General features: G+C 46.4%; 1 protein-coding gene across 1 annotated transcript in view; it reads left to right on the top strand.

The window, feature by feature from the left end:
• Nucleotides 1-15860, top strand: part of LOC141155232 (butyrophilin subfamily 1 member A1-like) — a 57213-nt gene extending 41353 nt beyond the window's left edge. The window contains 4 exon segments of the mRNA XM_073642027.1: nucleotides 10690-10710; nucleotides 11445-11471; nucleotides 12540-13096; nucleotides 13098-15860. Coding sequence (XP_073498128.1) covers nucleotides 10690-10710; nucleotides 11445-11471; nucleotides 12540-13096; nucleotides 13098-13124 — 632 coding nt within the window. The 3' untranslated portion in view covers nucleotides 13125-15860.
• Nucleotides 15861-15870: the final 10 nt, after the last annotated feature.

Genomic DNA, 15870 nt, shown 5'->3' on the forward strand with positions numbered 1-15870 from the left:
TGTGGTCCACAGAAGCTGCTTGGGGTCCATGGGGCCCCCACTCATAAGTCTGTCCTGCTGCTGTCCTCAGTATCTTACATTCCTATCAACCCACCTTCCCCGTATCCCACGTGATCAGTTCCTGTTATTGTAACCAACGATTAGTGGAAACTGTCTTCACCGGTTCTATCTTCTGTTCACAAAAAAATCAAGAAAAACAAGAATCAAGTTCAACCTATGATATATTCTTATTCCTGATAGGTCCTGGGTGTAAGAAAGCTCAGAATGTCATATACTGTACATACTGTACATTACATTACTGATCCTGACTTATATCCTGTATTATACTCCAGAGCTGCACTCACTATTCTGCTGGTGCAGTCAATGTGTGCATACATTACATTACTGATCCTGAGTTACATCCTGAATTATACTCCAGAGCTGCACTCACTATTCTGCTGGTGCAGTCACTGTGTACATACATTACATTACTGATCCTGTACTGATCCTGAGTTACATCCTGTATTATACTCCAGAGCTGCACTCACTATTCTGCTGGTGCAGTCACTGTGTACATACATTACATTACTGATCCTGAGTTACATCCTGTATTATACTCCAGAGCTGCACTCACTATTCTGCTGGTGGAGTCACTGTGTACATACATTACATTACTGATCCTGAGTTACATCCTGTATTATACCCCAGAGCTGCACTCACTATTCTGCTGGTGCAGTCACTGTGTACATACATTACATTACTGATCCTGAGTTACATCCTGTATTATACCCCAGAGCTGCACTCACTATTCTGCTGGTGCAGTCACTGTGTACATACATTACTGATCCTGAGTTACATCCTGTATTATACTCCAGAGCTGCACTCACTATTCTGCTGGTGCAGTCACTGTGTACATACATTACATTACTGATCCTGAGTTACATCCTGTAGATCTTTTATTATAAAAATGAAAAACATAACAAAATTAATAACCAGAAAATAAACAATGTAATGAACTGGTCCAGCCGCTCCCTCTCTCCTCACACACATATTATACATATATACACAATAATAACTACCTACACCATGACATCTGGTCCGGTTACCAAACAAAAAAAATAACAATATAATAAACAATAACCGACAAATCATATACAAACTAATATATACATTCTTTTTTTTTTTTTTTTTTTTTTTTTAAATAAATAAAATAAATACTAACTATACAAATATATACAAGACAAAACAAAACCCCCCACACTCGAGCCCACCAGTCCCTCCCCGGCACTGACCTGAGAGCTGGTCCCGTGTCTCATGCCTCAGTCCATGTCCAACGTCCATAGGCCAGATCAGGCAGTGCCAGTTTTTCACCCAAATAACCAGTGTCCCACAAGATGAACCCACCACCCCCCTTTTCCCTCCACCCAACCTAACACCTACACCCAAACCCATATATACAATATATACAGAAACAAACAATACAATAACCACAACTGACAAAGCCCAAGTTCGGCGCCTGCAGCCCTACATCACTGTCTACTGATCAAAAACAAAAATCTATGGTGTCAGCAGCAGCCCACCACCAGGAGAGGAGATGACCAGACTAGGGCACACTAGAAGAAAAGCCCCTCCAGAGGAGAGCGGCCCTTCGTGTACCCAGTCTCTCATACTCCAGAGAACGCACCTTCACCAGGTCACCGAGTATGGTCCTACACACATCGTCCACTGGGAGGATTTTCCGCTGCGTCGATACTAAGCACCGTGCGTTCCACGTGTGATACCTAACCACTGCGCTAACTAGAAATAAGGTGCAGCGGTCCCGACCACCCAGGTCCCCGAATGCTCCATAGGCCCATTCCGCATAAGAGAGACCGGCCAGCCGGGGCCAGCCAATGGAGGCGCCCACCCTGTTGTACACCTCTGTGTTAAAGGGACAACGAAGCAGGAAGTGGTCCATGCTTTCAAGCATGGTACCACAATGCTCCCGAGGACAGTTCCTGTCCTCAGAGCTCCTACACTTCAGATTGTCCCTCACACACAGTTTCCCATGGAAGCAGCGCCAAGCCAAGTCCCAAACCTTCGAGGGGATCCTGATAGAATTCAAAAGATGCAGACCCACCCCAAGATCCCGACTTGGGCAATCCCTGAGCGCCAGAGGCCTCTGAAAATGGGTCAACAGAACCCTTTTGTCAAGGAGCTTCCTTGGCAGAGTCCTGACCTCCCACATTCCCAGACCCCACCGGCGAATTACCTTCAGAACCACGGTAGCGTAAGCCGGGAGATGTCCATGCGGTGTGCGGAGATCCTTCACTTGCCCTCCTGTCTCCCATTCCTGGAAGAAAGGCTGAAACCATCCCTTACAGGAGAATACCCACGGAGGAGCCCTCTCTTTCCAGAGGTCTGCAATATTGATCTTAATGAAGGTATTCACAAGGAATACCACAGGGTTGACCATACCCAACCCTCCTAGTCTCCTCGTACGGTAAGTAACCTCCCTCTTGACCAGGTTCAGTCTATTCCCCCATAACAGTTGGAAGAACAAACTGTAGACCCGAGTCCAGAGAGGCTCCGGCAAGATGCACACACTGCCCAGATAGATCAGCAAAGGGAGCAGGTAAGTTTTGATCAGGTTTACCCTTTCCCTTAGGGTCAAAGACCAACCCTTCCATTGGTTCACCTTCTGAGTGGCGATCTCTAGCCTGCTGTCCCAATCTTGTTTGGGGTAATCCCCCTGGCCAAATTCGATGCCAAGAACTTTTGCAGAGACTTTGGGTTCTGGAAGGGTGTCCGGGAGATCAAAACCAGGATCTCCTCCTCCCAGCCAGAGACTCACTTATCCCGGTTGATCTTAGACCCGGATGCCTCCGAGTAGCGATTTACCTCTGACATCAGCCATTCTGCCTCCCCATCAGAGGAAACAAAAACGGTGACGTCATTGGCATACGCCACCACTCTCAGAGTGGCTTCCGGTGCTGCCCGGTCCATCCCGATCCCAGCCAACGGTCCACGCTCCACCCTCCTAAGAAGTGGGTCAATCGCAAACGCGTACAGTAGTGGGCTCAAGAGACAACCCTGGCGAACACCACACCCAACCTCAAAAGAGCTGCCAATCCAACCGTTCACAAGCGGGAAACTCTCTGCCCCTGCGTACAAGGTCTTAAGCCAATCAACGAACCCCCCCCAGCAGGCCATACCTCAGAAGGACAGACCAGAGGTACTCATGATTAACCAGATCAAACGCTTTTGCCTTGTCCAATGACAGCATGTACCCCTTTCAGTGACCAGCCCTACCCTGCTCCACCGCCTCTCAGACACAGAGTACAGCACTAATTGTACTGCGGCCCGGAACAGAGCAATGCTGGGCCCCCGAAAGGAGCTGGGGTGCAAATTTCACCAGCCGATTAAACAGCACCTTTGCCAAAACCTTCCTGTCTGCATTGAGAAGCGCTATGGGACGCCAATTCTCAATGCAAGATGGGTTCTTACCCTTTGACAAGATGATCAGGGCAGACCTCCTCATTGACTTTGGCAGAGTGCCCGAGGAAAGACACTCATTGAATACCTCAGTCAAGAGGGGAACCAAGGCGTCCTTAAAGGTCTTATAGAATTCAGATGTTAAGCCATCTGGACCGGAAGATTTCTTTAGGGCAAGCCCTTCAATCGCCAACTTAACTTCCTCTTCCCTGATCATCTCTGTCAAAACACCAAGAGAGGGGTCTACCCCTGGTTCGGGGACGGCTTCAGCCAGAAAAGCCGACATCTCATCCCAATCCAGATCTTTCTTCCCCAAGAGGTGCGAGTAGAAGGATCTGACGACCTCCAGGATCCCTGATTTGGATCTTTTCAGGGATCCCGCAGTGTCAACCAGTCCTGTAACAACTTTACTATTCACTGACGTCTTGCAGTTTCTGTAAGGGTCGGGCGAGCCGTACTTCCCGTAATCCCTCTCAAAAACCAAAGATGCGTGTCTATCATACTGACACCTCATTAGCAAAGATTTCACTCTGGAGATCTCCTCGCGGCTACCTCCAGTTGAGACAAGATGCTCGAGTTTCCTCCTCAGGCCCTGATACAGGCGATACCTGTCCAGGCTCCTGAGGCTCGAGAGCTGGCGGAAGAATCTCGCCACCCTTTTCTTAAACATCTCCCACCACTCTGACTTACTACTACAAAGATCCAGTAAGGGTACCTGGCTCTGAAGAAAATCCTCAAAGGACTGTCTTATCTCCGCTTCTTCCAAGAGAGACGAATTGAGCTTCCAAAAGCATCTTCCCATCCGGGGGGTCTCTGTAACATTCAGGGAAAACAAAATCAAACAGTGATCGGAGAACTCCACCACAACAACAGATACTGCTGAAGAGACGGCTTCCTCCTTTAAATAAAACCTGTCTATCCTGGACCTACAGTTACCTCTATGATAGGTGAACCCCTCGTGGCCTGGGGTGTGCTGGATGTGGACATCCACCAGGCGAGCCTCACTAGCTATACTATTAAGGGCGACGCTATCATAAGTCAGCTTGTCTCTGGAACCTCCTCTATCCCGGGGCCTCGTGACAGTGTTGAAGTCCCCTCCAAAGACGACCTGATGACTCGTAAAAAGGTAGGGCTTGATCCTCGTAAAGAGACACTTCCGGTCCCACTTAGATTGGGGACCATAAATGTTAATGAGCCGAAGCTCCTGTCCCTTCATGAGGACATCTAATATCAGGCACCTCCCCATTTCTAACTCAATAACCCGTCGGCATTCTACCGGTGCGGTAAAAAGGACCGCCACTCCGCTATACGGCTCGGCCGCAAGAGACCAATAGGAGGGCCCGAGTTTCCACTCCCTCTTAGCTATAAACACCTCTGCCATATTTGGCAGCCTGGTCTCTTGCAAAAAGAAAATGTCAGCTTCAACCCGGCTGAGGAAATCAAAGGCCGCAAATCTAGCCATATTTGACTTAATACTGGCGACATTAATGGACGCCAGCGTCAACGGAGTGGGTACCGCCATCATTGGTGATTAAGTTAGATGGCTTTCCTCTTCCCACTCCCCTTATCCTCTGCCTCAGAGGAGGAATCCTTCCCCCTCTTTAATGACACAGAGGTGTCCATTCCAGCATTTTTTCTTCTTTTCTCGTCCTCGTCTCCGGACTCTGGGCCAGTCCCTCCCCCCAAGGACCTTGCATCCCCAGGAGAAGGAGACTCGGAACCCCCTGTAAGCTCCGCTGAAGCCGGAACCTCACCCTCAGCCTCCTCTTCTGAGGAAGAGATGTTATCAAGGGTTTGGAACTGGTTAGAAAGACCAACCAGAGGGGAGTCGGTTTTACCTTCCTTGGTCAGAGTGGGAGAAGATGCTTTATCTCCCTTCTTTCTCTTCTTTTTGGTGCCGAGCTTGCGCTTGTCCTCTAGCCACCGCTTATAATCCTCATCCATACTTTCATAATGGGAGGATTCTGAGGCAGAGGCGGTTTCCTCCCTGTGGATCCTCCTGACCTCATCCAACTCATCATCCCTCGGGGCCTCAGCAGCAAGACTGGCATCCAGGACAGGGGCCGCCCCAGTAGTCTGGGGCTCGCCCCGCTCCCTTTCCTGTCTGCGCTTGTCTAGACGCCTCAGCTGGGCAGGCGTCTTTTTATTGCTTTTCTTCCCTGGCCCTTCAGCTCTCCCACCCCTGCTAGTCCCCTCCCCAGCAGAATCGGTCTCACGGCTTTCTCCCACTGGGGTCTCGACTGCATTAGCAAAGGAGCGAGGGCAACGGCTGAATGGGTGACCTAACTCACCACACAGGTGGCACCTAATCTCCACACAAGAGGCAGCAAGATGGCCGACACCCCCACACAACGCACATTTCTGCACGGTGCAGTTTGCACTGAAGTGTGTGGGGTTGCAGCACCTGTGACAGAGCTTCGGTTTCCCCTGGTAGAAGACCAGGATACGATCCCTACCCAGGAAGGCAGATGATGGAATGTGGGTAACCGTACCACCTGAACGCTTAAGTTTTACCATAAATGTCCAGGCCCCTGACCAGATACCAAACTCGTCGCAGTTTTTCTTTGCATGTCCACCACCTCTCCATACCGACCAAGCCACGTCATGATGTCATAACAAGAAAGCGACTCATTACGAGTCATCACGGTCACTTTCTTGATTTGGTTTTGGCGAGACACTGCCTGAACGGCAAAGTCTCGCCAGTCGGGCTCATTTTTTGCCAACTCATAATTCGTCCAGAAGAGCTCAAGCCCCTCCGGCTGAACAAAGCTGACATCATACTCAGGCGTGGAATAGGGATGTGTCAATGCGTAGATGTCAATTGTCTTGAAGCCCATCCTCAGCAGGAGCTCCACAACTTTAGACCTTGGAGGACATGCATCACTGCCCCTCCACCGAAGACGGACTAAATTCCTATGCACACTGCCTGGCCCGGCTGTTGGGAGGGACCACACTGTATCCCCCCCTTTTTGCTCTCGGAAGGCCCCGAGGCCATGCCTCTCTATACAGAAGGATAGATCAACCCCTCGACCCTCTACCATTAGTGTTCTCTCCCCCTTCTTTAGAGCCTCCAGAAGGCGCCGTTGCAACATGCCGTCCCCAAAGCACGGAGACCAGGAGGAGGAGGATGCCCTATTTGCCCCGGCGGTGACACTGGCATAACTCTGGACAGGTGTTGCCACCCCCGGGGGGGCAACCGGACCAGTGACTACATCAGCCCCAACAGCATCACCATTACCCACCTCCATCTCACCCTCCACCAAACCAGCAACCACACTACTGGACAATGAATTGGCCTCATTCACACCCACCACCACATTCATTCCTGCTGGACCAGTAACAATGGTGGATGACATTTTGACCTCAGCATCATCAGGCACAAGGGGCTCAGTCACCTCCATAGAACTGGAGGCGACCTCACCCCTGGTCTTATGTGTGCCCTCTACATCATCAGTCGGTAATTTCTGCTGTTTTGCATTTGTAGAGATGCGCCGCTGATCTTTAGCTGTTGTGAGGCGCCACTGATCTTTAGCATCAGGATCTTCCTGACCAGCGGCGCCAACACAAAATAACACTTTCGTGGGAGGACTGGAACTCTCAGCCTCAGCAGCCCCTTCACACTGCCGCCGCTTCTCAACTAAGTGATCAGCGGCAACAGCATTCAGAGGCGCCGAGGCTACCGGAGCTGCCCCCGACACCGGGCTGCTCCCCCCTCCCACTGAGGAGCGCACCGCAGCATCGTGGCCTGACCGAACGCCCGCCGCCGGGCCGCCCTCACTGTCCAGCCCCTCGGCTGATGCACCTTCTGCTGCGTCCCCGCTACTACAAGCAGAGACGAAGCTCTGCGTCTCACTACCACGCTGTGTAATCTCCCCGCGCCTTTGCACCGGATCCACAGCAGAACCTGGGCTGGGCTTGGCAACGGGGCTTATACAGCGATCTGAGCCTGCCGCCGACTCAGGGGGTACAGGGAGGGGGGCATATACATAGTTTACTGCATCCTGCAGCTTTGGCTTGGTGTTCTTAGCCTTTTTGTGGCCCCCAGGTGCCTCTTCTGGTAGATCATCACCAAGATGGAAGTTTTGGAGGCACACTGGGGACTCCAGGAGCTTTATCTCGGCCATTAGCGCCCCTCCCTGGCCGCTGCTGTCACTGTCCTCCCCAGAGCCGGCAGAACTGCGACCGGATGTCATTGTCGCCTGTCCTGCAGGGAGCTCGCTGCACGTGGCCTGCGGGTGACTTTGCAGGCTGCCAGGTGGGGCTTTCTGCTAGTCATCATCACTTTCATCATCCACCTGGCTCTCAGGCTGCAGACCCATCTGCTTTTGCTCTCTGTTATCAGCCATTTCTCTGAATCGGTCTTCATTTATCATTTTTTCCTTGAATGGACCACTCTGCTCTCTGATGGTAGCTTTCCTTAGTTCCTGCTCGTTAATTTCAGTTCACAGCCTCTTTACCTCCGCCTGGAGTTTAGCCTTCCTCTGTTTGGAGGCCCCCGCAGCTTTTGCGCTTGTGCAGCGCAGCTCCTCCCCGAGCCTCCTGACGAGCTTACTTGCATCTTCATACTCACGGAGGTGGATCATGACCCGGGAGGCATAGGTGGACACAGAGTCCCGGGGTCCCTGCAGCCCCCAACCCCCCTCAGTGAGGTCGGCCTCACCTCCGTGAGCACTCAGCTTTCCTCCGGAAGGAGCGCAATCATGCACGCCGCTGTCAGGCTTTACCTCCATGCTGGAAGCCTTGCGGCTTCTGGGAGTCTCCACAGTCCCGGGGGGAGTAGGAGCCACATTGCTGCGACTCCTGGTGGAGCGTCTTACCCCCGAGTCCTCCGATGTGCAGGTCGGTTGCTGGTTTCTTCTGCCCCACCGCCGGCCTGGTTCGGGAAGCAGAAGCCTGGGACTTGGCTCCATCACTCATCCCAGAAACCCGCTCCCTCCCTGGGTAGGAGAGAGAGCAGGTCCCCAGGTGGAGAGGTGTTGGTTCTCAGAGAGATCAGGAGCACACAGCAGGATCTGCAGCCACCACACCCGTAATCAGCACACTGAGCAGCAGCTGATCAGAGCTGCACTCACTAGTCTGCTGGTGCAGTCTCTGTGTACATGCATTACATTACTTATCCTGTACTGATCCTGAGTTACATCCTGTATTATACTTCAGAGCTGCACTCACTATTCTGCTGGTGCAGTCTCTGTGTACATGCATTACATTACTTATCCTGTACTGATTCTGAGTTACCTCCTGTATTATACTCCAGAGCTGCACTCACTATTCTGCTGACCTTATTTGTGTCTCTTTGCAGCTGACAGACTAATCTTGTGTGGTTGTGTTTCTTTTCTGTGTACCTTTGTGGTTATTACTGAGCACCTGCAGGAAGTCGCGCACTTGGTGGATACATTGTTCTCACGTCTCTCAGTATCTGAACATTTGACAGTAATTGTACATTACACCATTAATTCTACTCAGCGTCCTATTGATACTAGAAGCCTGAAAATGACGGTTACAACATCGGCTCCTCGATACAGTGGAGAGAAGGGGTTTATGGTTACTCAGCCTTAATCGCAGCACATTTCATGGTTTCACAGTTTTCCATATACTTTGCTTCCATTCCCCACAGCTGTTATGGTCTCTGCGGGTGCACCACTCGTCCTGTGTACACAACCCTCCCCTATAACCGGTCCTGCACCTGCACACATCCAGACACTTTAGTATCTGCACACAAGTGTCCCTCATGTCTGTCCAGGCCAATCAAGGTCCAGCACTGCAAAACTGCACACAACCTGCGGGAGTGCTGCTTTGGAAAGGTAACAGCTATATTTTTCTAACCTTGATGATTCACATCTTGGCCTCACAAACAAAAAGTGGAGGTTCACAGGTGGCAAAAGTTGTTTTCGTAGCAGGTAGATAATATAGGATGAGCAGCTGCAGATACTGGATGATAAATGAAGGTGGTTGAACCTCATTTTCTAGTTTAACCGGATGAGTTACCTTTTACAGTAGTGACTTTCTTCATCTTCTAATCCTTGTAATCTTCTAGTTTTGTTTGTTTACAGCTGTCACCTTTTATTCTGCATTGTGTTTTGCATGCTTTTACTTGTGCTCGGCACACGGCTCCGGGTGCTCCACCATTTAATTCCTTGACTTGACCTGGAGGACCTCTTCGTAGGATGAAGCTGCTGATGGTCTCAAACTCCAATGATAAATGTAGATGAACATGATGTACATAGTTGTGTTGAGCCTCTTTTTGGGTGGTTTCTCATGCCTAATAAAGGGGGGTCTTTAATTGTCAAGTTGGCAGGGTTTTTCCTATGAGGAACCCTTTTAAAGGGATTATACCATGAAGATGAAACTTCTCCATCATAGAAGGTGGTTCCAAGTTTTACAAGAGCGGCTTCCCATCTGGCAGACTCGAGCCGTCAATGGACACCAATTCATGCAATTCTAAATGTCCCCTTTAGTGACCGCTATAGGCAAATGTCTGGTTGGATCTCCGTGATGGCTCCAATCTTAAAGGGTTTGTCTCTGGTTAAGGTTCTATCAATCGATTCTTCTGTGTCAAGTCCATCAGAGTTGTCCTTAGTTCATGTAGATGGTGGTTGACCAGAATGGAGATCCCTTTTAAATCAGATCCCCGGTAGCTACTGGGGAAGAATTTCTCTATACTGTCCTGTCTTGTACATGAGTTTCAGATTCATTTTTCCTGCCATTGTCCATATTGACTATACCATCCAAAGTATAATAATTGCCCAAGTATATTTAAACCCTAAATGGGGTCATAAGTGAAGACATCAGAGATTTTCGTTGGGGGAAGATGGAAGAAGCCATTGCCTTTTGTGGCGATTTTTTCCTTTACCCAATCTTACTTGCATCGATGATAATCTGATTACAGCACATTTTGGTAATAAGGAAGTGTGAATGTTCCCTACAGCACTTCCACAGGTGAAATAAGGCATTGCAGCATCAATAGGTTGCCATTGTAATGCTGGGATGTGTCGGGTCCTCCAGAATTGCTCTGTGTTCTGGTGAATGGCTGAGGGTCCTCATTAAGGGACCCCTTTATTGACTATTAGTTAATATATAAGAAGCACAACACATCACGATATCTTCAAGAGATCGTCGGCAAAATGGACATTTTAGTGGTCGGGGCTGACACTAGTCATCCTTACTATGCTGGAGGCTTCATGTTCTGCTTGATCATACATGTTAATCTGAGATATTTTTCTTTTGTTATATTAACAGAGCAACTCAAGTGGGAAGTTGGTGAGTGTCCCTGCTCTTTTTTTTTTTTTTTTCATGTCCCCTCCCACACAGCCCCCCATCAATTCCAGTCCCAAAAAATAAAATAGAAGGCTAATGTGTTTCCATGGTTACAGACTACAAACAAACCTGTGTAGTCTGATCCTGCAGTCATGTGTTACTCCACTCACTTATCTGTCTCCAGATTAAAAAGAGGAGAAAGGGGAAAAGGATGTGGACAACTTTTGTAGTCTGCAGCCATGAAGACACATAGTTCATCACAGGAGCTGTAGACACAAAACGGTAGATTTTTTTAACCAAGACTAGCTGTTTCACTGTTCATTTTAGATAAATTAGCCCTAAATTATAAAGGGAACAGAACACTGATGAGACACCAACTATTGTGCATTTTTCAGTCTCCACATGATTTTCTCATTATTTAATATGAAGCTGAAGTTTTTATGTCCTGGAACATAATGTACAACATTGACCAATCCAATACTCTGGAGATCTCCAGGGCGGCTGCCGCTTATACCGCGGTGATGTCACCGGTTCCTGGCGAGTCGCATTATCATTAATTATTCCCACAAACTGTTTACCTCCAATGTGACCTTGTCGATATATCGATCACATTACACCTCCAAGGATCCTACACAATGTGTGAGTACAATGTCATTATTCTGCCATTAGTCAGTGTGTAAGGCAGACTCAGGAATAATGCTCCTAACACCGACCTTATCTTCATGTTTTATTTTTAGAATGGAGAAAAGTATCCACCAGGAAAGGTAGGAGGAGAAAGTTTATATTCTTTTTTCTATTTTACATTATTTTTTTTTCTTTAGTTATCTACATACCCTGGCCCGGAAAGCTCACCAGAGTTACACAGACATAGGATCACCCAACTGGGACTGGCCCACCAGAGTATAGGAGGATTCTCCGGTGGAACGGACTCTCTGTCCATGATACAACTTCATATGTTCTGTTTAGATGGAGGTTCAGTCTTCAGAACTGTTTCCCTGGTGGCCCTAAAGGCCCCATTAGTATAATTTTGGCCCAACCTGCTGATCATAACGAGATTAGCTGACCTTCTAATGTATATGGTGGCCTCCAAACTCTCTCTTGAGACATAATGATGGGGGTCAATAGTTTTCTTACCTGATCCTTTTGCGCTGGCCAAGCATTTCCTCCCCTTTACATACTAATAACTAGAGTTGAGCAAAAAGATTTTCAGGACCCTAGTTCAATGGAGATGTTGGTAGCCAGTGGTGTTGGATTAGAATCCTACGAATCTTCTCCTACCAGCCGGAATCTCTGGCGACTCTTTTAATTATTAAGCTGATGAGGCATCCGACGTTCAACATGCATGGGATGAAGACGTTGGGCTGGTTGTACAAATCAGAAGAGGCACTGGGGATGCCAGGAGGTAGGAGGAGGATCACAGGGCTCCAGTCTGGTGCCAGAGACCACCAATGTAGCTACTGGACCAGGGTCCTTTATTGAGGATACATGCACACTTGAATAAACAAAGTATGCATGTGTATGGAGGATAAGGTGGACTAAATGTCGGACAAACAAGTTTACAGCTATCTTGAGAATTTGGGAACCATAAATGGTTCTTCCTATCTCAGCCATTCATACCTGGCACAGGAATATCAGCATCTAAGTGCCAACATCAGGAGGTGGGCTCCGCAAGCAGCCGAGCATAGCTGAGCTACATTGTTTCCTTATCTCCCATAGAAGTGAACTTTGATCCTTGTTTCCATCAGAGGAGACATCTTGAAATCATGAAGCAAATAACATATTTTAATTTTCTTCTAACTAATCATCATGTAACTTTTCTAACCTTATTTCAGAATCTATCTTCTTTGACCCTCTCACAGCTTACGCTGGTCTCATCGTCTCTCCGGACGGACGTCACATCTCAACCAGTGAAACTGTTCAAAACGTTCCCCAAAACATCGAAAGGTTTGACACTGAACCCTGTGTACTTGGTCAGACTTCTTTCCAACATGGCACTCATTACTGGGAGACAGAAATCCATGAGAAAAATGGAAAGTTTTGGTCTCTTGGGGTGGCTGTCGAGACCGTGAGGAGGACAGGAGGGCAAAGAGAGCGTCCCGAAAATGGCATATGGGCAATCAGAGGAACAGCGGACGGTTACTGTGCTCTTTCAACACCTTCCGAGCCTATTATCCTACGTTCTCGTACACCTAGGCCACAACTACCTGGTTTACTCAATGACCAAGGAACACATGAACCTGAAAGGATAAAGAGAGTTGGGACACTTCTAGACTATGGGAATGGAAGGATTTCATTTTATGATGTGGACACCTGTGAGCCCCTCTATACTTTCCGAGCACAATTTACTCACCCTGTGTTACCATTTTATTATATTGGTCCAGGAATCTCATTTCTCACTGTTGAACGGGAGTCCATAGATTTTAGGTGAGTTAGTACTGGTCTCAAAGCCATTAGTGGAGGAACCCTAAAAGGCTGAGGTCCACAGCAGTAACTTCTGGAGTCCATGGATTTTAGGTGAGTTAGTACTGGTCTCAAAGCCATTAGTGGAGCAACCCTAAAAGGCTGAGGTCCACAGCAGTAACTTTTTTCTTAGTGGCCCTGAAGAACCCTCAAGAAAATGAGAGGTCAACTTCAATTGTTTTCTATGTCTCATGGCTTCAAGTGAATCCCACTGGATTTTGGAGAACATTTTATAGACTAAACTAATATTAATAGGATCTCTTAAAAGTTTGGGATAAAAAAAAATTAGAATTGGCAAACTGTTTTAGACACAGTTTTCCCTTTTTTGCCCTGTATGGACCATACAGCCTGAAGGTGTAAAAAAAAAAAACTCCATGACATCAGGGTGCTCACTCAACATTGAGTGCTCTTATCTACTGTGTCAACATACACAGGGAGCAGTGAGATAAGGTGCCAGAACAGATGGAGCAATATATCTAATGTATGTCACCTTTATTACTTACCTACCCTACACCATTCTCTGGTCTCCTTCCACCAGGGCTGGTCAGTAGGTTCAGCACAGAGAAAGTAACACAAAACATTATATAATATTACCTTATCTTATCTGTGGATGTAAAGATTAATGTTTCTGTTCACTGACAGTAAACAGAAGGAATTTCTGCGACCTCTTCCCAACCAGGCGATTTTCCATATTTGCGTTTTTCTTATCTTCCTCCTTTTTCCAAGAGCCATAACTTTTTTACATTTTCCATCTACATTGCCGTTTGAGGGCTTGTTTTTTGCAGGACGAGTTGTAGGCTTGAATGACACCATTTATTTTACGATACAGTGTAATGAAAATTGAGAAAAAAAATCCAAATGTGTTGAAACTGCAAAAAAAAATGTTGTGTTTTTTTTGGGCTTTACTTTTACAAAAGTCATTGTGCTGTAAAATTGATCTGGTAATATGATTCTCCAGGTCATTACATTAACAGCGATGCCAAATTTGTATTTTTTTTTATTTAAGTGGTGCAAAAAAAGTTTAGAAAATTGTAAAAAAAAATATCTGGTTTTGTCGCCATTTTCCAAGCCCCATATTGTTTTCAGTCGATGGTGCTGTGTGAGAACTTGTTTTTTTTTGTGGGGAATACTGCAGTTTTTACCGTTTGGGATTTATATGACATTTTGATTGCTTATGATTGCATTTTTTGGCAAGAAAAAACAAAAATTTAGATAAATTTGATTTTTTACGGACATAGCCACATTAAATATGATTATTTTTTATTTCTTTATTTTTAATGTGGGAAAAGTAGAGTAATTCAAGTTTTGATATTTTAAAAAAATTTTTTGTTTTAATATTTTTAGAAACTTTTTTCTTTACTTCCTTTTTTTTTAGTAAATTATAGTAAAAATAAAAAAAAAGGAAATGGACAGCATGTGACTTAAATATGAGTGTCTGAGCAAAGGGTCTGAATACTTATGACCATGTGATGTTTCAGTTTTTCTTTTTTAATAAATTTGTAAAAATTTTCTACATTTCTGTTTTTTTCAGTCAAGATGGGGTGCAGAGTGGACTTTAATGAGAAAAAAAATGAACTTTTTTAGAATTTACCAAATGGCTGCAATGAAACAAAGAGTGAAAAGTCTAAAGGGGTCTGAATACTTTCTGTACCCACTGTAAATTGTTAAACTACAGCGAACAGAGCAAGCTCTGGTCGCTGCAAATACTGGCTGTGTTATACAGCTGGCACCTGCTTTCTCTGGTGCAGGCTCAGCTCCTGAGCCCGCTCCTTATAAGGACACCTTATGTAGAACGTACTTTTACATCCTATGAGGAGAAGGGGTTAAACAGCCTGATACTTTTTTGTCATCATTGCATCATACACCAACTTTTCACAACAGTGATGTGAACTTATGAGAAAGTCCCCTCTACATAGAAGCAGGACCGCTATGGAGGGGCTGATGGTGCCAGAGCTAATTTTTCTGCAAGGAATAAAAGGACTATGTTGATGTGAGCTGGGACTGGGAAGGTTTTGTATTTTTCTTATCTGACTTCATCTCCCACAATAAAATAATAAAATAGTTGGTTCTGTTGTGATCCATCGGTTCTACAAAATCATGGAACCAAAACAATTCTTCCCATTTAAAATTCCGATTGTGCGCCGGAAAAAAAAGCTTGTTTTTCAGAGCAGATATCGATCGGGCGCTATGACTGACAGCCGTCTACGAGGCTTCACCAGTGACTCCTGATCAATCACTGCAGATTGGTATTGATCTTTTGAGGTGGATTATAATGGGAGCGTTTCGGGTCAAAGCTCGGGGTTCAGATCTGCTCTGTGCAATCTCTCAAATACAAGGATGACCTTGACAAAAGATGAAACGTAAGTTCTACAGACAAAGTAATTGCTGTTTTATTGCCTTCACTCGGGACACGAGGAATGCTGTGTGCAAAAAACAATTCACAAGTGGGATCAGGTATGAAAAATGTGGGAAATAATCACAAAAAAATAAGGAAAGGGAATAAAAAGTAAACTAGATAAAAAATAACCAATAAATAACAGCTACAGTATTACTAGTGGTGCTTCCTGCTGACCAAACACATTTCCTAGATGTAACTGATTATATTCATCACTTATGTCTATATAATATTCAAATAAAATATCCATTGTAAATTATTTTTAATTTGTCAATAAAAAATTATATTTTACATTGAACTCTTGACTT

The sequence above is a fragment of the Phyllobates terribilis genome, unplaced genomic scaffold, assembly GCF_046119375.1.
Source record: "Phyllobates terribilis strain yellow unplaced genomic scaffold, ASM4611937v1 Scaffold_7__3_contigs__length_470593459, whole genome shotgun sequence".
Classification (NCBI taxonomy): Eukaryota; Metazoa; Chordata; class Amphibia; order Anura; family Dendrobatidae; genus Phyllobates; species Phyllobates terribilis.